Source organism: Mustela putorius, unplaced genomic scaffold (genome assembly GCF_011764305.1).
Source record: "Mustela putorius furo isolate JIRA1106 unplaced genomic scaffold, ASM1176430v1.1 tig00000081_pilon_pilon_pilon, whole genome shotgun sequence".
NCBI lineage: Eukaryota > Metazoa > Chordata > Mammalia > Carnivora > Mustelidae > Mustela > Mustela putorius.
In genome coordinates this window covers 1,093,207-1,116,866 of record NW_025421272.1, presented here as the reverse complement: position 1 = coordinate 1,116,866, position 23,660 = coordinate 1,093,207, and the positions used below count along the sequence as shown (strand labels likewise).

General features: G+C 48.7%; 1 protein-coding gene across 4 annotated transcripts in view; it reads right to left on the bottom strand.

Moving 5' to 3' along the window:
* Positions 1 to 707: 707 nt before the first annotated feature.
* The window catches only part of LIMK2 (LIM domain kinase 2), a 61,657-nt gene continuing 38,704 nt past the window's right edge, over positions 708 to 23,660 (bottom strand). For all 4 annotated transcript variants that reach the window (XM_004766391.3, XM_013063490.2, XM_004766393.3 and 1 more), the window contains 14 exons: positions 17,733 to 17,868; positions 16,967 to 17,076; positions 16,205 to 16,393; positions 14,896 to 15,001; positions 14,338 to 14,534; positions 12,290 to 12,476; positions 11,380 to 11,466; positions 10,355 to 10,486; positions 10,141 to 10,197; positions 7,883 to 7,948; positions 6,786 to 6,960; positions 6,000 to 6,055; positions 4,827 to 4,984; positions 708 to 2,537 (listed from right to left, as the gene is read on the bottom strand). In XM_004766391.3, the coding sequence (XP_004766448.1) occupies positions 2,393 to 2,537; positions 4,827 to 4,984; positions 6,000 to 6,055; positions 6,786 to 6,960; positions 7,883 to 7,948; positions 10,141 to 10,197; positions 10,355 to 10,486; positions 11,380 to 11,466; positions 12,290 to 12,476; positions 14,338 to 14,534; positions 14,896 to 15,001; positions 16,205 to 16,393; positions 16,967 to 17,076; positions 17,733 to 17,868 (1,801 nt within the window). In that variant the 3' untranslated portion in view covers positions 708 to 2,392. The remainder of the gene's footprint in view (positions 2,538 to 4,826; positions 4,985 to 5,999; positions 6,056 to 6,785; positions 6,961 to 7,882; positions 7,949 to 10,140; positions 10,198 to 10,354; positions 10,487 to 11,379; positions 11,467 to 12,289; positions 12,477 to 14,337; positions 14,535 to 14,895; positions 15,002 to 16,204; positions 16,394 to 16,966; positions 17,077 to 17,732; positions 17,869 to 23,660) is intronic.

The window sequence follows — 23,660 nt, the reverse complement described above, 5'->3', positions numbered from 1 at the left end:
AGCTTTAGCTTAGAGGAAGGCCCCTGTGGGGTTAACTCCTAGGGCTCCAGAAGAAGCTACCAATAGAAGTTGTTGGACTTTCAGCATGAGATTTCAGCAACATGTTCTCTACGTCTTGGAACACCCAGGGTGATCTCTGTCCATGCCTAGACATTGCTTATACTTCTACAAACAAGGGATACCCTAGATTATCAGTTTAGCCAGAAACCAGGTTCTGTCCTTAAATTGAACTCCCCAAGCTTTGTGAGAAATCACCTTCGGGTTATATGGATTTATACTGTGCCAGGATCCTACTGGCCAGATATTATCCTGTCCAGTGCTCCATATCTCCCATATGTAGAAGCAAGGCAGGTCTTCTCTCAATCAACTGAAGGGAAACAAAAGGGGTGGAGGTGACTTGCATTCATTTCTTCCCTTTACGAAGGTGGCACCCAGCCCTGCAGAGAGGATATCCAGGTTTATAGGAGTATACGTGCATCAGAGGGTGGAAGTGCTGTCCCCAAACGAAGGACTGGGTTGCCTTGTTCCTTGGAGCAGATTGGTGTCTATATAAATGGGAGTTGGAGGTGGGGTGAGGCATGAGAAGTCCCCGTGTTGTGGGGAGTCAAGCAGGGGCCTTGAAAGTGGCCGGCAGACCACCCCACCCCCACGTGTATTCTCCTGCTGAGTCAGGCCCCAAGTCAATTTTTCATTCTCAGTAACATCACTTATGTTAACTGCTTAATTTATTTGGTCTGCTCAATGGCCCACCATGGGCCCACCATTCCCATGCTTGCTGGGGACAGCTGAGATACAACCAGCTGACTTAGGGTTGCTCAGAGCCAGGACTCAACCCTAGAGCAAGCTTGCACACTCCACACATAAGTATGGTCTATAAAGCAGGTAAACTCTGTCCAAAGAGGACATCTAATCCCACAACTTATCAGGTCTATGTACAGTATTTTCACATATCACCCAACAGATAAAGCAACAAAAACAGTATTACCATCAACCACTCTCCTGGATCACTCCCCCCTCCCCTGATCTCCCCCTATCTCCCCAAAAAACACAACCACCACACATTGCAATAATATCCCAAACCCATTCCCAATTTGTTAAATATGGTGCAAGCTCACAGACACACAGGAGGCGGCAAATTTTTAAGGGTCCCTGAAGTTCTGGGAGCCAATGTAGAGCATGCCTCCAGCGCTTTTGAGTGCCCATAGCTGTGCCAGGAAGCTGCAGCCAGGAGCTACAAGGAGCTAGTGAGCTGGGACAACCAACAAGGGAGGTAGAAGCCAGAAAGCCCAGCTCAGGGAGCAACCTTCCCCAGCATCCCAGCTCCACTCTGCCACCACCTCTTCCTGCCCAAGTTGCTGCCTGGACCAGGCATGGTGAAGGGGGAGCAATGGCTGCCACAAGGGAAGGGCTGAGATTGCTGAGACAGCCATTCTCTTGGCTCATATGCTGGGCCTGTGGCAAGCCACACAATCCTCCAGAACCCACCCAGGACTAAGCTAATGGTTCTGGGCACTGAGGTGCCCACCAGGGAATGAATGACAGCAGCCAGAGTATGGGCTTTCTAAAGGGCAGGGCCCCTTTCTCTCCAGGCCCCTGTCTCTTGCTGCATTTGTGAGTGAGTGCTTGTTGCAGGTAGAGAGGCCCAGGAGCTCTCAGCTAGCCTCTAGCAGTATAGTTTGACAGCGTGAGGAGGAAGCTCCCCCTCACACTGATGTGGCCCCTAGGCCTGGGAGATGAGCACTCTAGCCCTTCCCCTGACTTCTGGCCAGTTCCACCACAAATGAAGGGACTCTTCAAAACCTGACGCCTCAAACCCTATCCCAGAGGGTGGGTGGATGGGACACAGAGTGGAAGGGGAGGGGTAGCACCACTGTCATTTCACATCCTTGGACAGCCGCCTGGCCACCAGCCTTTCTCTTGTCCACACTCCCACTTGAAGTCCTCCTGTACTCAGCTGGACTAGAGACTTCAGAGCCCACAGGCAGGTTCACCCTGGAATCCTGCCCAGCAGGTCCAGGTCATGCTGATTAGTGTAAGGAAGAGCCTCCTGGAATCCCAATGCCAGGGAGGTCCCAAGTGGTCACAAGTAACAGATTCCTCCTGGCCCATGGGCCATGCTTTTTTTTTTTTTTGCTTTTTTTTTTCTTTTTCTTCTTCACAGCTTTCAGACGAGTGTTGATCTACAGACAGTAACCAGGCCCCCAAACCTTGATGTGTTTTCCTGGTGCTGCACCCGCTTGCCTCCTGGGGAGGTAGTAGGGAGGGCTTGTTCTGTTTCTAAACAAGCCGCCAATCCACAGGAAGCCTGGGTGACCCTGCCCACAGCAGGGATGGGGTGCAGAGGGGGCAATGGTGGATGCAGAACGCCCCCCTGCAGGGGGCTGGGCCAGGGCTAGGTGGGTGAGTCCCGGGTCAGGCCGTACTGCATGCTCACAGTGTGGTCCAGCTCTTCCAGCTCTGCAGGCAGCGGGATGCCCAGCTCTCCCAGGTACAGGCAGAGAGCCTCAAAGGAGTCCTCCAGTTTTGAGAATGCTGGTCTATTAAAAAAAAAAAAAAAAAAAAAAAAGAGGAGGGGTGAGTTGGAGGCAGGTGAGACAAGGGCAGGGCCACAGGATACTGTGTAAGGCCTGCAGCTCAACCACTTCCTAGTTGTGTGACCTTGGGCAAACCCCTTAACCTTGTGCCTCTGCAGGAAGCGGGGAAGTTACATAACTTGACAGCTACTGTGTAGGGCTGCTGTGAAGATGAGCGATAGCACTGCGACAAGGCTGGCCTTGCTACAAGGGGTAGCTTAAAAAAAGAAAGTCCAGGGCAAAAAAAGCTCATCTCATATCTTGGAGGAAATGCAATCATCAAAGATGGAATTGGACTAAGTGCCTTTTTAAAGATTCTTTCTAGTCCTCAGACTGTTTCCACATCAATGGATCGGCTTAGGAAGGGACGTTTCATACTCAGCAGCTCTTCCCAAGGGAAAACAAACAGCAGGCTCCCAGTGCTGTGGAAACAGCTTAGCTGGCCTGGAACCCTAAGCCAGCTCAGGCTTACTCCTTCACCTCCTCCATGTTTTTGTTTAACCATCTTGTCACCTTCTCAGCAAGGCCCACTCTCACCACCGTATATAAAATTACAATTCATACTCTACACATCCCTCTTTCTTCAGTTCTGCTCTTTTTTCCATACCATTTGTCACTTCCTAATATTCAGTGAAGGATATTCTACCTATTGCTTATAATCTCTCCTTGTGAGAATGTGAGTTCCAGGAGGACAGGACCATGTCGAGCTAGGGTAGGCACTCAGTGTTATCTGAGTGAATTAAACATGGACGATTACAATGATTAGGAAGGAATGTTAGCAAACAAATACTATGTAGCTTCACATTTTCTCCTCATGCTCTTACTCTGGTATTATTATTGAAGGACTGCAGTCCTTTGGCCCATGAGGGGAACAAAATGCAGAACCTCTCACCAGCAAATTCCAACTCTAACATGGGCCTTTGGAAACTATTTTAAAATTAAGGCTATGTACCAACTGGTTATCTTGAGGGGATGGAACAGGAGAGTGAGGAGAGCTGAGGGGCATGACAGTTATATAATCACAGAAAATGTGTACTTTCTGTGCTATGTATTTTAGTCATATAGGAATTTTTTTTAATTTTTTTTTTATTTATTTATCAGAGAGAGAGAGGGGAAGAGAGAGAGCACAGGCAGACAGAATGGCAGGCAGAGGCAGAGGGAGAAGCAGGCTCCCTGCTGAGCAAAGAGCCCGATGTGGGACTTGATCCCAGGACGCTGGGATCATGACCTGAGCCGAAGGCAGCTGCTTAACCAACTGAGCCACCCAGGCGTCCCGATATAGGAATTTTTTTTGAAGATTTACTTATTTAAATAATCTCTATGCCCAAAGTGGGCTCGAACTCATAACCCTAAGATCAAGAATTAGATGGTTCACTCACTGAGCCAGCCAGGTGCCCCTTGAAATTGTTTAAAAGAAAGGGTTTTTGAGAGCAGGGAAAAAAAGGCATAGATTTTAGTTGTGTAATGCAGAAACTTGGAAAGAACTGGGGTAGTGCTGACAATAATGAAAACCATTACCTGAGATGAATAAAGGTCATTTAAAAATTTTTCTTTAGGGGCGCCTGGGTGGCTCAGTGGTTTAGGCCTCTGCCTTTGGCTCAGGTCATGATCTCAGGGTCCTGGGATCGAGCCCCGCATCGGGATCTCTGCCTGCCTCTCCACCTACTTGTGATCTCTCTCAATCAAATAAATAAATAAATAAAAATCTTAAAAAAAAAAAAAATGTTTTCTTTAAAGGAAATGATTAGCTGAATGCATAAAGACATTCACTGCAGTACTACCTATTATAAGGAAAAACTGAAAAAAACCCCGAGTATCTACATTATGTATATTATAATATGTTCGGACAGTCTCTTGAACTGAAGTTCACGTAGTCAAAAAAAAAATGATAAACAGGAAGACTGGGTAGTGGAAAATGCAGGGCAAAATATAAAACTTTTCTTTATTTGAGAGTATAACTGTATGTATTTGGACACAGATGAAAAACACTTATTCTGTGAATTTTCTTCTGTTCCAATTTGTTTTCATGGCTGTGTCTGTGTTATATCTAGGTCACTCATGGCTATGCCCTTGTCCCCCTCACCACCCCACTGGGCATGTCAGAGGTGTTAGGGCGGCTTCAGCGGTTGACGGCCGCATCCTTGAGCTCAAGGCTTTTGCCACCTCTGCACCTGGCAAGGGCTTGGGGATGGCCAAGGCTGGGGCAACCATCCCAGGTCTATGTGAGCTGGCAGAAAGGGGCAGGATACCAACCTGCTCTCGGGCTCCAGTTTGCAGCAGATGGCAGCCAGGGGGAAGAAGGCTGGGGGGCAGTCTGTGGGGACAAACTTCTCCCAGAAGAGCTTTACGTTGAGGCCAAAGTCCAGTGTTCGGGGCAGGCAGTCAGGATCTGCATACACCTGCCCGATGATCTGCAGATGAGAAGATGGCTGGTCAGGAATGGACTGTGGTGGGTGCGGTCACAGGGGAGTGGGATACTAGTGTATGGACAGGAAGGATGGGTAGAAGAGGGAGATAAAAACCAAGATTAGAGAACTGTCCCCCATGCCCAATTGTCACTAATTCAGACTCTTCCCTCAACTCAGAATCTGGTTACTGAGGAGGGTTTAGAAGAGGCTTCATTGTAGTAGAAGCAAGAGGTTTCAAATTGGAGAGGCAGTTACACACATCCCACTCTGTCCTGCTTTGTCCCCTCATGTCTATGTCCCCTGTCAGAGTTCAGGCTCTGGGAAGTAAGGTCCTGGGTCAGATTCACGTCTGCAACCTTTCAGTGGCAGCCTTGTGCTTTGCACACAATAAATGTTCAACTGACTTCTATTAAAGAGAATAATTTTTTAAAAAACCCTCCTTCATTTTTCCAACTGTCCCTTGTCTCCTCTCACCATTTGTAGGAATTACAGAAGACTCTGAACACACGTGCTTGGCTGTTTCCAGACACACTGAGCTAAGCTCCTAATGGCAGCGATCTTTCCAAGACTCACTGTGTCCACCCCTAGTGCTCAGTACTGTGCTAGACAGGCTGGCACTTGTTGCAGTGGCTACTTCCACTTGTGGGGCTGAGGACCAAGGCACTACTAGGACCCAGGGAAGGGAGACCAAAGGGAAAGGTTACATCTGGACCAAGAGCTAGTCGGACAACTGTAAGGACCCTCTCATCTGCCCCTTACTGGCTGTGGGACTAAGAGCAAGTCCCTGCCCCTTTCTGAGCCTGTCTCCTCACCTGAAAAAACCCTGCCCAATCCTTCTCATGGGACCAAGGATTCCAGTGTGTCAAGAGATGTGTGATAAACTGTACAACCCTACACCACTAGTGCGGATTTTATGGTGGAAATGCTCATCATGAGGCGCAGTAGTCCCAGTACTAAGGCAGGGCAGAACTACTAGGCCTGCTGCCACAGGCCTGGCCTCTGTGCTGGCTGAACTCACCTCGCAGAGAACGATCCCAAAAGAGAAGACATCCACCGTCTCATCATAGCTCTTTCCTGGGGGAACACAGGAGAGCAGGCTGTTAGGTTTAGTCTCTTACCCATTCTGTACTGAGTCTGGGGCAAAACCAGGCCACAGCCAAGAACCAGGGCTAGAACAGGCTCCGCTGGGATGCCGTAAAGGCTGTTCAGGACAAAGTGCCCTCTGAATATTGTCTTTCCTCAGCCCTGCGTGGGCTGCCTCAGAGTCTTATAAAACACACTGCCCAAAATGAAACTGCATGGGACAGTGAAAGAGAACTGGATCGGGGTTGACCTGCACTCTGTCATTAGCTAGTTGTATGCTCCTGTGCAAGCCACTGAACTTCTCTCGGCCTCCGACTCCATAAAACTGTTGAATCAGGCCATTTCTGAGGCCTCACACCCCGGTTCAGTTCAAGAATTCCAGCCCCAGAAATCTCTGGTTGGTTTGAACATTGTCCACAAGGGGGCACCATACTTCAGCTCTCAGCAGGGAGCTTTTCTTTCGAAAAGGCAAATTCTCTGGCAATCAACACCCTGAGTTCTCAGCTACCCCTAGGGCACAAAAGTCAGTTGGATCTCACCCTAGGTCCAGGAGATCAGGGAGAAAGGAGATAATGAGATCCAGTCTGGCAAGGGATAAATCATCTAGCTATCAGCTGTGGGTTCCTGGCCTTATACTTCACAGGCCTCCCCTGAACACCCAGGACTCTGATCCAAGATGTGGACCCCAAACTCCCCTCCATTGTCCAGTGTCAGGACTCACCATTCAGCATCTCAGGGGCCATCCAGTAGGGGTTTCCCACCACTGTATAGCGCTTCTTGCGGTCATTCTTACGCAAGGTGCGTTTCTTGGTGGTGGCCTTCTCCACTGGGGGCTTTTTCCTCTCCTCAACTATGAGCCGTGACAGCCCAAAGTCTGCCACCACCACGGTCTTGTCCTGGTAGGACAAGGCCAGGTAAGGGCTTGGTGAGGACATTCCCAAGAGAAGTCATTGAGAAAGGGAGAAAAGGTATGTAGTAAAGGGGAGTCACAGCTAAAGATCTCTCTCGCTGACAAGGCTTAGTTATTTGTTTTCTAACAATCTGCATCTGTGTAACAGATTCCCCAGACCTTGGGGTGTTCACAGCAGATATCCTGGAGCCTGGAGGGGTAAGGCTCTGGGATCTGGAAAGTGGAACTCAGGGGCAGAAATCTGTTGTTCCCCAACAGATTTAAGGCCTGGCTAGAACCGGGATAAGACAGAAAAAGGTAAGGTGGAGAAGTCAGTGGGGGAACTTGGGGGGAGATAAGTTCTTCAAATAGCTCCAAGGCAGTCATGCAGAAAAGGGTCAAGATTATTTAGTATGGACCCAGACGGACATCTAGCCAGGGCCAGTTACTGGACACCCAGGGAACTAGACTGCAAGCTAACAGGAGAAAAGACTTGCTAACAACCAGAGCTGATGGGTGGTGGGGAAAAATGCTGGCCTCAAACTGGCCCCTGTATATTTACCAGCTTCTGTGGCTTCAGAGTGAGGCTTCGAGGTGCCACAGCTATAGAACAGGGTGTGTAGGGAGCTGCATTACAGAACTACCATGGGGTGGAACCAGGAAAAACAACAGGGCATTATATACAATTAAGGAACTTCTGGAACTCCTTCTGACCAAAGGATTTCAAAGCCTGCTACTGGGAGGAGGTATAACTGTGTTGGCATCTATTTGAGAGCCCCAGAAGACAGAGGAGAGCATCAGGTGCAGCAGGAAGGGCAAGACAGGAGCCCTAGGTGACAATTTAGGTCAAAGCACAAGGGGACAGTAAGTCTCCTCTGTGACACGGCAAGAGGGCTGGCCCCAGGGAGACTCAGGGTGGTGGGACATACCAGCTTGATAAGGCAGTTGTGGGAGTTCAGATCCCGGTGGATGATACACATGGAGTGCAAATAGGCCTGGAACAGAAGTACCAGCTGAGGCCAATGGCCAGTAATTGAAGCAGTTACAGACACCGCAACTGGGGGCTGCTCTTCTCCCAGGCCATCCCTACTCAGCTTCAGAACCCAACCTGGACCCTAGGGCGAAGGCCTCCTGTAGTCACTCCCTTGTTCCAACACCAAGAGAAAGCCAAAGGCTGCCTGGGCTTCCTCTCTCTTCCTGCTACCACCTTCTGACCATCCTTTGTTCACTGACCCCAACCCAGTGGCTGCTCTAGACCCTCACAGCTCCCTCCTAAAGTCCCCAACTCTATGGGCCCTGGCTCCTGCATGCTCCCAGCCCCTCTAACCACCTGAAGTGAGTGCCCTCAGATGCACTGCTCCTAGGCCCCCTCACTGCCATCCTCACCCCAATCTCTGGCTTCAGCTGCCCTGGATCCTTCCAGCCTGTTATAGGGGAAGCAGTGACTTCCCCTTGGTTAGCTGGTTCTGTATTCCTAACATTCTCCTTCCCTGAGTCTCAGCACGCTCCTTGCTCTTCCCTGTCTACACTTTAACTTCTTCCTCTTCCTACCCCAATGTTTTCATGCAAATCTCTGCTATTCCACTCCCGGCCCCCACAACATCCAGGCCTCCACTCCTGGCTCTTGTTACTCTGCAGCCACTTCCTTTTCTTTCTCTTCCCGTCCCCATAGAATGTGGAAGGAGCCACCTACACCACCCCTTCCAGTCCCTTACAATACTGCTTCCATCCCAGAGGTTCCTGGCTCTGATCACATACCCAGGGAGCACTTCCTGAATGTTGTAGCTCTTGTGACCTGCCTGCCTGTCCTTTCTCCAAAGGCTGTCTGCACTTCTCCCATGATACCTACTCCTGAGACTCTTAATGTGCCCACACTTTCCTTCCAGCCTCCTCAAAGCCACCTTCTCTACACATGCTGACCCCTACTAACCCAAGAGAAGTCATTGAGAAAGGGAGAAAAGGTACAGCTCAAGATCTTTCTACTAACCACACATCTGCCTCAGCCAACACTAGCTCTTCCCAAGCCTGTTTCCCCAACATCTCTTTCCTGGGGGAACACAGGAGAGCAGGCTGTTTGGTTTAGTCTCCAGCAAACTGCCCCAGCAAACATCTGGTAAATGACCCCCATTCTTCTAGGTACTTCAAGCCACCCCAACTTCTCCTCCCCCTACCTCTGCTCCCTTGCTGCCAACTAGTCTCTCTGCACCCTGCCTCCCAGTCTCCCATCCCCACAGCCATACCTTAACTCAGAAACCAGGAATGTTTCACTAGCCCCAGCCCTGGTCTCCCTGCCTTCGGTTCTCCTAACTTGACTACCTACTGACTACACCGGACTCATATTAAAATAAAATAAAATAAAAAAATCGCAGCTCTGCTCACAAAACTTTCTTAAGTATCTTTTACACCTGTCTTTTTGGCTTCCTAAATAAAATCCAGACTCTGTAGTCTGAAACACAGGGATCTTCATGTATCTCCAGACTAACAGTCTTCATGGACCCCACATAAAGAGCAGTGATTAAAATCTCAGGCGTGGGGGTCAGACTGACGAGCCTAATCTCCTTGCTCTGTCCGTCCCTTTCTAGCATCAGCTTCTCATCTGGAAACTGGGGTTGTCATGAGGAACACATACATACATGTTACTCCCTCAGCTCAGTGCGTGGCATATAGGAAGCACTGAGCAACAGTCACTGGTATTACCACCATAACTGGTCTCCTTTCCCAGGTGAAATACTATTTCCTCCTCCCTCCTCCCAGGTCTGTGCTGCTGTCATCACCTCACCTTGGGGCCTCTCTGCCAAGAGGAACTTTTATCTAATTCTGATCCATCTTTCAGGCTTAACTAGAACATATATCCCCCTCTCTGATTTCATAGGCCATGAGGTTCTCTACCTGCGCCAAGTTCCCACAGCAGCTGGCCACTACTAATTTGCCTTACCCATGCCCTGTTTGCCTTGAAGATTTAGAACTCGTTGAGAGCAGGCTGTGAGTGAAGAGAAGGCAACTGGGGACAATTTCACAGGCACTGAGAGCAGCTCATTAAACAGCTGCTGACTGACCCAGCCCACACAAGCTGCCCAGGCTGGGGGCTCTGCCTTCCGGCCCCTGCCTGTAATCCCTGCAGCTATTCTGACTCCCCAGCCTGCCTTGCCCCTCACTCCCACCCTTGGCAGTTGTTGGCAGAACTCACCATTCCAGAGGCGATGCCTTTGGCAAATTGGACCTTCTGCTGCCAGGGAAACGGGTCCTATGGGATGGAGGAATGCCATCAGAGGCTGTGGGGCCCTGTCCCATTTGGAATCCAGGCCCCACAGGTAAACGTGGTCTGCCACTGAACCCTGCCTATGCCCAGTCCTGCCCAGCATGACCCTTTGTAAGCAAAGCTGTGAGGGTGGTTTGCTTACCACACTGCGCAGAAAGTCCTTCAGCGTGCCCCCCTCAATGTACTCTGTCAGCAAGTTCAGCTTCTTGTCCTTGTATAGCACACCAATGAACTTGAGCACATTGGGGTGGTCTAGGCTTCGCATCACCTTCACCTGGGGGTGGTAGAGGCCAAGGAGGGTGGATGGTTACTTCCTCCTATGTCTTCCTTATCGCCTTCCCTCCAGGGAGTCAGTCTGACAAGTGTCACCTGGGTCTCCTACCTCCAGTCTTATGTGATAGGATAGAATACTTCCACATGGATAGGGATGCCTCAGAGGCCTCACCCTTGGGATCCTGCTTTTCTAGGAATTTTATTTGGGGGGAACTGGAATGGGAGGGTTTGAGAGTAAAACAAAGGCCTGGAGGGCAATGGCCAGACCAAAGGAATGCCAACCAAAGGAATAGAACAACTTGGGAAGGGTGGTAAAACTGTGTAAAAACTCCAGGGATGGCAGTTCTCTGGGAGACCCCACTCCAGGCTCCCTTAGCAAGGTGTTCAGGTGGTGAGTGTAACTCCTAGTTGTCCTAAACTGGTCTGTTTTCATGTCCATCACCCCCACTAGCTGTAAGCGCCTCTGAACCACATCCCATTTGTTACTGTATCCTTTGTAACCAGATCATGCAGTCATTAGTAAATGCTCACTGAAGAGATAATTACCCCGTCTTCTAGAGCTCTTTTCTCCTCTACTTTTAGGAAAGTGATTCTAAAGTAAGTTTTCTCCCAGGGAACCTGGATGGCTCAGTCATTAAGAGTCTGCCTTTAGCTCAGGTCATGATCCCAGGGTCCTGGGATAGAGTCCTGCATCAGGCTCTCTGCTCAGCAGGAAGCCTGCTTCTCCCTCTTCTACTCCCCCTGCTTGTGTTCCTATTCTCGCTGTCTTTCTGTCAAATAAATAATAAAATCTTAAAATAAAAAAGTTTCCTCTGAAACTCTTGTTTATTAAGATCTTTCCCTCTTCCAACAGTGACACCGGAACTCCTACTTCCCACCACCCCATCCTCTTACCTCAGTCAGGAAAGTCTTCTGTGTTTCCTCATCACACCGAATTAACTCCTTCATGACCATCACTTTGCCAGTTGCTTTGTGTGTTACCTAGTTACAAAGGAGGGCAACTATTACTGGCACAGAGTCCTGGTGAACTGTGTGGAAATATATGCAACTGGGCATCCCATCCCCTGGAAGACACACTGAGCCAGATCAGACTGACAGAGTTCATCTGTAGAAGACACAGCATGAGGTAACAGGGGCCTCAGAGGGAAGCATACCCTTTTCCTTGGAGAGGTGGGCATGCACAGAGGGGAGGCGAGAATGCAGAAAAGGGAAGTGTAGGAGGCAGGAGGGGACACTGCCAAGCCAAGCAGGGGCTCTGGTCATCTGACACAGGAGTGAATCCCTTGGACGAAAAGAAGTCTAGGGACAGGAGGGTCAGTGCCACAGACATGCACCAGGGAGCTGGGTGGGTCAGGGTGAACTCTCCAGCCCCAAGGCCCTAAAAGCTGAGACACACAGCTTACCTGACCCCCCCTCCCAGCTCTCAGCAGAGGAGGAGGAGGAGAGAAAGAGAGAGAGGTTAGTCCCCAAGACTGTTCATCAGAGAGGCAAGAGCCACTCCCCCGTGTGCTTCCTGCAATATGCCCAGCACTGAGGCCTCAGGGTACCTAAAAACACCCGCTGACTGGAGGTGGCAGAACCATGGGCACAATTCATCCCAACCTGGGTCTCCAGGTCCACCAAGCTCACTGTGACAGCAACACTGCCTTTAGGTGGCCTGGGAGGGCCAGAGTGTAGCCCTCACACCATCACCTGCAGCCAGGAAAGGGGCCTGTAGGGTGTGGAGTGAGAGCATGTGATGAGAACTCCCTGAAAGAGAGAGAGAGGTTGGGGGTAGAAGAGCAGAGCAGCTGCCTGTGCTCACCTTGATGGCCTGCCCAAAGAAGCCTTTCCCCAGGACCTCCCCGTGGATCAGGTCACATGGCCGGAAGATCTGCTGTGAGTTACTGCTGGAACAGCGGAGGGATTCTGAGCGGCTGATGTCACGGCTAAAGAGCAGGGGCTCCTTTGGGGAGCTGGGGCCAGGGGACTTGGAGATGCTGTTACTGCGCCTAAAAATGAAGAAAGATGAGGATAGGGCTAGGGTGATCCTCAGAGACCTGCCAGTAAAACCCTTAAGTAGAAACCTCAAGGCCACCCTACTATCCTACCAATCCCAATGTCTGTAGTTCTGGTGCTATGATGAGGGGAAGGAACTCTTAGGTCAGACAGATGTGCCATTTTGGGGCTGCAAACATCGGCAGTTTATTTAAGTATCAAAGCAGGAACCCTTGGGGTACCTGAGTGGCTCAGTGGGTTAAACCTCTGCTTCAGCTCGGGTTATGATCTCAGGGTCCTGGGATCGAGCCCTGCATTGGGCTCTCTGCTCAGTGGGAAGCCTGCTTCCCCTCTCTCTGCCTGTTCGCCTACTTGTGATTTCTCTGTCAAATAAATTAATTAATAAATAAATAAAATTTTTAAAAAGCGGGAACCCTGAGTACTCACCTGAAATGACTGTTACTAGTTTATAGCGCTCAACATGTGACAGCGCTGTAAGGTGGCAATCCACTTCCCATGTCTGCTTGAGTCAAAGTGCTAAATGGGTTAGAGCCTACCACCATCCAAAAAAACGACATGGGATTCTGGCTATTTTGCTCATCTTTCTACCTGTCTTCATTTCCCAAATTCTAAAATAATGAGCATGTATGATTCTTACAGCAACAGAGCCACTGTATTTACATTTTTAAGAGCAGTCCATAACAGTAATGGTTGGTAACTGTTACTGACTTCTTGAAGGATGGACAAGAAGGCTGAAGTCACTGCAGGTGAATTGCAACCCTGAAAACTTGTCTCCCATACATCCTGTCTCACTTGGGCTCTGAGAAAGGACTGTCCACAGGCTTCTTAGCCCTTGCTCTACTCTTTGCCGCCCACCAACCACGCCCACAGAAGCACGTAAGCTGAGCTGCCCTCTCTCCCACAATGGTATCTAAGCAGCTCTCTGGCTGCACCCATGTGCTCAAGGCTTCTCTGCCCTCGGGCGCACTACTCTACCAGCTCACTTGTGCCGAGGCCAAGAGGGCAGCCTGAAGTTTATGCCAGCAACCTGTGGAGAGGGCCCTGTTTTCAACAGATGCCAGGCAAGTGCCCTGAGTGATTCAGTCTGTTTGATCAGGAGGGCGGATAGAGAACTTGACTCAATGATACCAACAACACCTCACTTAGTGCTGACCCTTTGCTGGCACTGTGCTACTTTGTATCCCTTTCCACACTGAATCCTTATGTAATTGGTGAGACAGCCATCTTTGTCTTACAATCCCACTTCATAGATGCAGAAACAGAAGCTCGAGAGATGAAGTGATTTGTGAAGGGAGGGAGCTCAGCTCAAAGGCATGGTATGGGTGTGTCTATCTAGAGAGCTGCTGCGTCTAACTCCTGTTCTTTCAGTCTCCCTACTTGGCACCTGCATCCAGGGCGAGTGCTCCCTCCTGTTGCACCTGGACAACTTGGGTTTTAACTGTTGGTCCCTCAAATCTAAAACAGCTTGCATTCATCTCTTGCTTTATAGTTTTCAGTGTTCTTATTTATACTTATTAATCCTCCCTGTGCCCCTACTCCAGTCTCTGAGCCCCATGCCTCCCTTTGCTGGTCCTTTAGGAGCCAGCACTGGTGCTTCCTGTTCAGCTCAGGAGTTCAGTGGACAGGGCCTGATTCTCTGGTTTCTAAGGAAACCTGGCAGACAGTGGGTCAGATCACACACAGGCCCTGGCTATAAACTGTGACTCCCATGGGGGAAGCTGGGTCAGCACAATCCTCATGGCCTGTCCCTGGCCAGCGGTTTCCCTTCCTAACCCTGCCAGCCTCCCAAAGCCAGCTCAACCTCATCTGAGGGATAAGCATGGGTCAGCATGGAATCAGGATAGGAGGCAGCACCTCAGGGAGCGTCTCCTGAGTGTCCCTTCAAGATTCTCCTTGGTGTCCAGGGTGCTGAGGGTATGGGAGTGTGCAGCATTCTGCATGTGGGGAGAGAGTCGTGCATCCAGCCGCAGCTGATCCAGGCGCTGGGAGACAGGATCATGTTCAATCAAGAGCTGAAGTGTCTGGCTTGTCTGGTTAATCGCATCCTCTACCTGTAGCCAAGAGCAGTGTAAGGTTGGCTCCCACAGGCTGTCGCAACCCAGGCTACCCACCGTCAGCCCAGATGATCCAAGCACATTATGGCCAATGTTCAACTTGCTAATGGTGGCCTCCAGCTGCCAGGAGCCCCCCACTGCCCTGTCTCTGGCATACTGTCAGATATCTCATCTGTCAGGCCACCCCTGCTGTCCTGGGAATGTGCCAGCCTGACAGAGGAGGTCACCAGTGGTCACAAACTCTGTGGCAAAACAAGAGAGAGACTGGGGGTGGAGAAAGGCAAAGGCCATAGCATGATGTCCCAGAGGGTCTGTTCCATGTCCTATCCTCATGTGACAGACAAGACACACATTGTACCTCTTCCACTCGGAGTGTGCGGACAGGGGTCCCATTGATCTCCAGGATACGATCCCCAGGGTGGATGGCGTTGCGGTTGTTGGGACTGATGTGCATCCGGTTGACCCTGGGCCAGACAAGAGTTGAGGCAGGACGAAGACATCCTAAAAATGTATCTGACCAATTTCACTTCTGCAGGAAGGCTCAACACACCCCAGGCTCCTCCCAGCCCTCAAGATTCAAACCACTCACAGGAGAAATGCAATGCCCTTTACAGGGTGCCCTCAGTGAAGGGCACCCCCACTCACCCAGTGGCCTAAGCCAGACACTTGGATGGCATCTTCTCTACCTGGAGTCCCCCAACCCTCTCTGTCTTCAAAAACCCTGTCTTCACTTCATCACCATAGTTACCAACACCTCTCACCTGATCTTTCAATAGCCTCCTAAATGGTCTTACAATACCAGGCTTGTGCCTCTCCCATCCAGCACCCATTCAGCACCCATCCCAGCAATCCTTTTAGAACACTAACTGGGTTGCTTCACCTTGTTGCTTATCCCTCAAAAGACCTCCTCAGTTTTCACAATCCTTATATGTCTTAATAGCCCCTTTTCTGCCTATTCCCAACCACCCAATCTACACTAGACACAATCACAGACTCCCACCTCTGCACTGAACACAATGGCTTCCCCTCTTCATCTAATGAGGTCTGAGTACAGATCTCACTTCCTGATGACTCCCCCAACCCTCGTACCTCTCACCTATACTGCAAGCACCTGGTGCTCAGCACACAGTAAACACACAATCACTATTTACAGGGTTGGCAGCCACAGGTGCCTCATTAATGGTATGAGACAAACACAGACTCTTTCCCTATCTGGTCTCTGGTCTGGACCTAGGATGAAGTCTTAACTTTTTTCTCTTCCTTCCTCCATTTACTCAACCAACAAAACAATCATCAATGAACATGAACTACATGCCAGGCACCGCTCTAGGCCCTGGGCATGCAATACTGAACAAGACTAAGTTCCAGAAGGAACTCATCAGGAGGACAGATGATAAACTAATACACATACTCAAGCCAGATAATTTCAAAGAATAAACATGATCTGAAACTTGACATGTGAAAGGTGAGCCGTTCTGGCATTGGTATCTGGTGGGAAGCAATCGAGTCAGAGGGAAGAGTATGTGCCAAGACCCAGGTGGGGTTACAGCATAGCGAGCTCCAGGAGAAAGACATGAGATGGGGGTAAAAGGAACTCTGCACCCCTGGAACTCCATATAAGGGCTCTGTGTAACAAGTCCTGCTCTAGAGGTCCTCAAAGTACTCACTCTTTGACTTGCACAGTGGTGGCGTAGTTGGAGCAGGCCCTTTCCACGGACACGGAGAAGCCCCGTCTGCCCTCAGTGGTGGCTGGCATGGAGATGTGTGTGACGGAGTAGGGCAGCTGGTCCTGAACAGACTCAGTGGAGAGCCTCTCAAACATGGGTGCCAGAACCACCTCATTATGGCACTTCCCACTGGGAAGAGGAATATAAAGGGGGTTAAGATCCTGGAGCCCCACCTGGAAGCCCCCAACAACTACTGCATCATGTGGCTTCAAGCAATAGTACCCACATTCCCACTATTACCATCCTTGTCTGCTCAGAATGAGGAGCCCAGGGTCTCTAGGGTAGCCTAGGAATGTGGGTGCAATGACCTGGGTTCTCTTCGCTCTGCTTCTGACTCACAGTGAGAACCAAGCCCCCTTCCCCTCTTAGGGCCTCAGCCTGACTTCTTTGTCAATTGAGGCAATTGGACCAAGTGAATTTTAAGGGGCTTTTGCCTTTAACTTTCTGGGATCCTTCTCTGAGAGCATCTTCCCAGCCATTCTCCCTTCGGGAGGACTCCAGGGCCAAGTCTCATTATTCTCACAGCAGGTTGAGGACAGAGGGCAGAGAGATGTTAACTGTCTTGCTTACAGAGGTGGTTACAGGCATTGGAATGATAGGAATCCAGTGCTGTGATATGCTCGCTGTTTCTGCCCAATTCACACTGCCACCTCTTTCTCTCTCTTGGCCACTCTTGCAGGGGGAGGATGGACACCACCTTACCAGTAGAGAGTGGCATGCTGCACCAGGGCGTATGCATCCCCATCCTCAATGATCACCTTGCAGCTCATACAGGCAAAGCACTCTGGGTGGTACTTGAACTCCCCAGCCACCTGTTAGCAGACAGGGAGAAGGGTAGACAAGATGACAGACATCACCACTGGAGGGTAGGGGTAGCTGAGGTGACCTTCAGTCAAGGATGTACAGGTTCCAGTCACAATCCACCTTTGCACTCCTTGCCCTAGGAGCTTCCAGAGGACAAGTCAGATTGGTGCCTCCCTGTCATTTCTGAGATTACAAAATGTTTTGGTCTAACTCATGAAAGCAAGTCGCCAGAAGTCATCATCCCCACTAGAGAGGGACAGTTCCTCCAACACAGGGTTGGCAAATCTGTGATTAGGCTTAAAGCCCTTTTCTGGAGCAGGTAGGGAAGGTGGAACTTCTCTCTAGCGTCCCACTCCAGGGTCTCCTTTTCTGATTCTCTACACACAACGTGAGTGTATCCTCCTCAACCTGTAATGCTCTCTTCTGAGGTCTTCACCGCACTGTATTGTGTTTCCTCCCTGCCCACCAACCCACACCCAAAATCAGACTCTTCAGTTTTTAAGGGAAAGATCTTACCTGGCACTTAACTGGTATTCAACAAACATTTGTTAAATGACTGAAAAAATAAAAGGGGAGGGCTTGGCTGATGGAAGACTAGATCAAAGGCCATGGGGAACCAGAGGTGCCGTCAATGGACTCTAATGACCAAGAGGGACTCACTCACCATGACAGGTCCTGTCATCAGCAGAGAGCATCCATGGCAGAACTCCCCGAACTTCCCCCAGTAGTCCTTGTGGCAGTAAAGCTTCCCATCCTTCTCATAGTACCAGTTGGTGAGGGAATCCTGGCATTCTGAACACCTGAAAGGCAGGAGGCAAGAAATTTTTCTGGATCCTTGGAGCCAGGCTATATAGGCTGTCTCTAGCTCCCAGGTTTAACAACAAAACCGACAGACCTCTCTTTGATCCAAAGCCAGATGGGGGTAAGTTACGGTTTACTGCTAGCCCCTCAAAGGAAGTTGATTCAGAGTGAAGATGATCCCAGAAACCAGTTCTGTATTGCCTGCTTCACCTAGCAGACATTAACCTTTTTGGGTCTTCAAGCCCTTAGAGAATCTAACAAAGGTCAAGAAGCCTCTCTCAGAAAAAGGCACACACAAGGAAAATGTGCGTATTTTAAAAAAGATCTTATCCATTTATTTGACACAAAGAGAGAAAGATCACAAGTAGACAGAGAGGCAGGCAGAGAGGGAGAAGCAGGCTCCCCACTGAGCAGAGAACCCGATGTGGGGCTCGATCCCAGGACCCTGAGATCATGACCTGAGCGGAAGGCAGAGGCTTAACCCACCGAGCCACACAGGCGCCCTGAAAATATGCATATTATTTAGGTATGGGCTGTGTGTGTGGTGTGTGTGTATGTGTATGTGTGTCAAGGACTGAAACCAAGTCATGGCCCCAGTTAAAAACCTCTAGTCTACACAGGTATCTTGATGAACCAAAAAAGCTCAAATCACCTCTTTTTAAAAAACCTACCCACCATCACCACTATTACTGATGTAACACTCTTGTGAAAAAATTATGTTAAGCATTAAGAAACAATCACGCAAATCCAGAATGTGGGTCATTTTTTAAGACTACTGGTCTTGACTCTTCCAAAAAGTTAATGTTGTAAAGGAATAAAGGTACAGGGATTAAAAAAGCCTAGAGACGCAGTAACCAAGTGCAACACAAACCTAGGATTCAATTCTGGACTGAAAAACAAAACAGCCATGAGTGACATTTTTGGAACAACTAAGGAAATTTGAATTTGGGCTGTACATTAGATTATATTGTGAGGGGCACCTGAGTGGCTCAGTGGGTTGGAGCCTCTGCCTTTGGCTCGGGTCATGATCCTGGGGTCCTGGGGTTGAGCCCCGCATCGGGCTCTCTGCTCGGCGGGGAGCCTGCTTCCTCCACTCTCTCTCTCTGCCTGCCTCTCTGCCTGCTTGTGATCTGTCTGTCAAATAAATAAATAAAATCTTTAAAAAAAAAAAGATTATATTGTGAAATTACTTTCTCAGGTGCTGTAATGATACTTTGGTTATATAGAAAAATTTTTAGAAGAAACATTGTTAGAGTAAGGGTGAAAGTTACCCACAACCTAGTTTTTCATAGTTCAGCAAAAATTAAATATATTGTGTGTATGTGTGTGTGTGCATGTCTGTGTGTACATACTTAAAGAAAAAAGGGCTTGAGGTTAACAAATCTAGGTGAAGGATACATGGGTATTCTTTGAACTATTCTTTCAACTCTTCTATATAATTGAAAATTTTCAAAATAAAATAACTGGGGCAAAATTCCATTAGCACTGTGTGAGACATGTTAGATCCACAGGTCCTTTCTCCTCCAAGTTACCTGGTTGTAAAGCTCCATCCCTCAGCCAGGTTGGGTGTGTTCACAGGCCAAGTCTACATAAGATAAGCTCCTCCTCATTTCTGAGCCTCCCAGGACCCAGAGCTAAGTGCTTCCTGGCCCGCTGAGCCCATGTTATCTTTCCAGTGAAGAATCTACTCTTGCTGTCAAGACTTTATACCACCCACCCTAGCCACATCCTTCTAAGAGGCAGGATGGAGCCACCTCTTAGTGTGAATCCTGACCCTGCCAACTCATGTCATCTTGGGGAAGTTACCTGATTTCTTTGACCCAGTTTCCTCATCTGTGAAATGGACTACTGTGAAAATGAAATAACACGTATCGAACTATACAGATGTTTGTATAAAAGGCTAAGTCCAGGAGGAACTCAGGAAGTGTTAACTGCTAAGAACAGATGATAATTATGCTAGCCACTAACATTATTTGCCACTTCCTCTACTAGCTGGGTAGCTCTGGACTTCTCATTTGCTTTTCCTCCTTGACAAAATGTGACCAACAGCATCTTAGTACAAAGAGCACTGTGAAGATCAAGCGAGCTAATATATGAGGAAAGCCTTTTGCAAACTGTGAAGAGCAAAGCAAGTATACTATTACAGTAACTTGGCAAGCACTGTAGATATAAAAGATAGAGGTACAAATTTCCCTACTCCACTTTCCAAGAGCTTATAATGAGTTAGGGAAGAGAAAGTCTAAACAAAACTTTACAATGAAAGGTGAGAAGTCACAATGGGTGCTACTACTTCCGGGCACTGCAGGAGGTAGAGGAGGGAGACAGGAAGGCACTAAAGCAGCTGTGGAAAGCAACCAAGCAAGAGAGGTCTAGAGAAGCAGGACCCTGAGAATTTCTCTTTAAGGAGTGTCCAGTTCCCTCTTGGTGCTCAACTCCGATGGCATCTGCCATCAGTCATTCCAATCCTATAGCATTTCCTCTTGTTCTTTGGATGCTGAACTTCAAGGACTTGAGAGCTGGGTACAGCATGAAGAGTATGGGTATGCAGTACCTATAATGGTGTATAATCAGAATTATGAATTATTGGAGGTGGTGGAGGAAGACCCTGTTCTGGGCAAGCAGTTCAAATTCCTTTCAGTGTAAAAGGCATGCAAGATGAGCTCTGAATGAGGGAAGAATGAGGTCTGGTTCAAGTTCTTGGGAGCTACCTGTCCGAGCTACTTGCCCTTGGACAAGGCCCTTTCTCTCTCTGCATAGTTTCCCCATCTGAAAAATGAGGTAATTATACCTCATTTCCCTTAATCCTGTGCATATCAGGTCTTTCCCTAAATGATCCAAGGTTCAAATCTCAGAATCACCAATTACCACCTAACTGATGTTGGGCTGGCGGCTTCACTTCTCATCTGTGAAATGACGATACCATCTACTTTTAGGGTAGCAGTGAGGACATTAAATCCAGTTCTGAATGACTGCGAGAAGCCTAGCAAATGGCCAGCACTAGAAGCAGGGGCTTCCTTCTTGCCTCCCAGCTTCTGACTTGAAGCTCTTAGGTACCAGTCTCTCCTTCACTGGATTGTGAGCTCCTTGAGGACAGGAGCAGTCCCATTTGCTGCTGGTAGATTCAGCACCTAACAAAGGGCCTAGCAGAGTAAGCCCTTGGCAGATGTTTCCAAACTGAAAATGGTGGGAGTGGCAAGAACAGGCAGTCTAGATGGGAGCACAAGCGTTCTGTGACTCACGGTCACCAGGTCTTGCCCTTCTGCTGTCTGCAGTGGAGAAAAGCTGGTGCACATGTATTTGCACCTAACTGCAGGCCTGGGCCCTGTTACACCCTCTCAATGGTATGTGTGCTGCAGGGCACAGGAGTACCAGAACATGTCCTCCTTTCCACTGCCAATATCCTGCTTTTGTTTGTTGCGAGTAGCCCTGGCCAGGCCCAGGAGAGTGGGGAGAGAAACGAGTGCAGACACGCCGGACAGAGCCACGCCAGGCTTCTGGGAAGAACACCTGCCTGGAGAATGACATTACCAGTGCACACATCTGTTGTCAAGAAATGCCTTTGGAGGGTATGGCCAGCTATATAGTCAAAGTTGGCTGTCAGAGGTGTCTGAAGAACAGGAAGCTGAGCAGCTGATAGGAGGGCTGGCTGTGGATCCCTAAGCTGTTTTGTCACAACTGCTTCTTAGGTCACTGGAGTGGCAGACTTAGAGTCCTAGTTTAGAAATTAAGGAGAGTTACTATTACCTGTTACTTGAATGCCAACCGTATTCTGGGCACTGTAGGAGGTGCCTTACTTCCACCATCTCTAGTCTTTTTTTTTTTTTTTTTAAAGATTTTATTTATTTATTTGACAGACAGAGATCACAAGTAGGCAGAGAGGCAGGCAGAGAGAGAGACAGGAGGAAGCAGACTCCCTGCTGAGCAGAGAGCCCGATTCGGGACTCGATCCCAGGACCCTGAGATCACCACCTGAGCAGCGGCTTAACCCACTGAGCCACCCAGGAGCCCCCACCATCTCTAGTCTTGATCGCATCCTACAAGGTGACAGGATTATCCCTATTCTAAGACCAGAGACTGAAAAGCAGAGTCAAATCACTTCTGCAAAGTCACCTAATACATACTGATGGAGCTGGAGTTTTAACCTGTGTATACTTGGCCATGAAGCCATTTCTACTAGACTACATCACCAGAGTAATGCAGCATATTCACTAAGCTGGGCCTCAGGATTTGCATCTGTGAAAATAAGGTAGTCTGGAGCCCTGAGAGCTCAAGTCCTTTTGGGGATTAACACATAATGAGGTTTTTCTTTAAATCCAAGTGCTGAATGTTAAATGGCACAATGATTCTCTCCTTCCTTTAGTCCACAGCTGTGTGTTCCCCAGCAGTCTCTGCCTTTTTAAGAATCTAAAATACACTCTGAAAATTTAAGAAGCTACTCCAAAATATCCCCCCTCAGATTCTTGGAGGCCATGGTCACAATATATTTTCCAAAGCCAAGGCTTTTTTTTCCAGCTTTCAATTTTTTTTTTTTAAAGTTTCAAGTGAAAGTCAAAATCTGCCCTAGCTGTGGGTTGCCCAAGGGCATCCAGCTTAGAAGTAGTGGAGCTATAAATCAAGGTCTGAGGCATTGGTCAACACCCTCTCCCAAACAACCAGAGTGAAGAGACCCGAAACCCTCCAGCCAGGAGAGATCACAGAGAGGTCCACGTGCACTGAGGGCAACCTCCAAAATTCCTCTCCCACAGCATTAAAATGGGCCTGGGTAGCCACCAAGTGAACTAAAACTTGGGGGTTAGTTCAGTGGGCAGTTCAGATCCAAACTAAGGACTTTCTTTATTTCTTTTTTTTAAAGATTTTTATTTAAAAAAAATTTTTTTTATTTACTTATTTTAGACAGAGATCAAGCAGGTGAGCAGGTTGTAGGGTAGGGTAGGGGAACAAAGGGAGAAGGAGAGAATCTGAAGCAGATCCCTGTTGAGCATGGGAGCCTGACCCATGCTCAATCCCAGGACCTTGAGATCATGACCTGAGCCGAAATCAAGAGTCAGATGCTTTGCCCACTGAGCCACCCAGGTGCTCCTAATGATTTTATTTTTAAGTAATCGCTATACCCAATGTGGGGCTTGAATCCACAACCTCAAGATCAAGAGTCACATGTTCCACCAACCAATCCAGCCAGGGATCCCAAACTCCGGACTTTTGAGTCAGCAGGGAACACACAGTTTTTAAAAAAAAAAAAAAAAGATAATCAGGTTGAGATTCTCACAAGTAACTCAAGACCTGGGTCTACATTCCTCCTTTGCCATTTACTATCTGTGTCACCTCAAGCCAGTTATTTCATGACTCTGGGCCTTAGTCTTCTCATTTGTGCACTGGTGATGACAAAGCCTCATGAGTTTATGAGAATTACGTACAAATGCCTAGAATGATCCCAGGCAGGTGTCCAGTAAATGTTCATTTCCCTCCCTCCCCTCTTTAATTTAAGAACAAGGGCAAAGGCAAACAGACTTCTTTCCCTCTGTGCCTAAGCAGTATGGATCTGTACCTAGGCCCAGAACCAAACAGATTTCTGTGAGTAGAGAATGTCATAAAATGAATTATTTATCAAACCAGTTAGAAAGCAATTGATTATTATCAATTCCTATCAATTGGGAAATAGTTACTGTGCATCTAGAATGTGCAAGACCAAACAGGCAAGGTGCTGTGCTGGGAGAAGCCAAGTAAGACATCATCAGCCCAGCCCTCACTCACATGCACATTCTTCAGACCAAATGTTTACAGGTTAAATTTT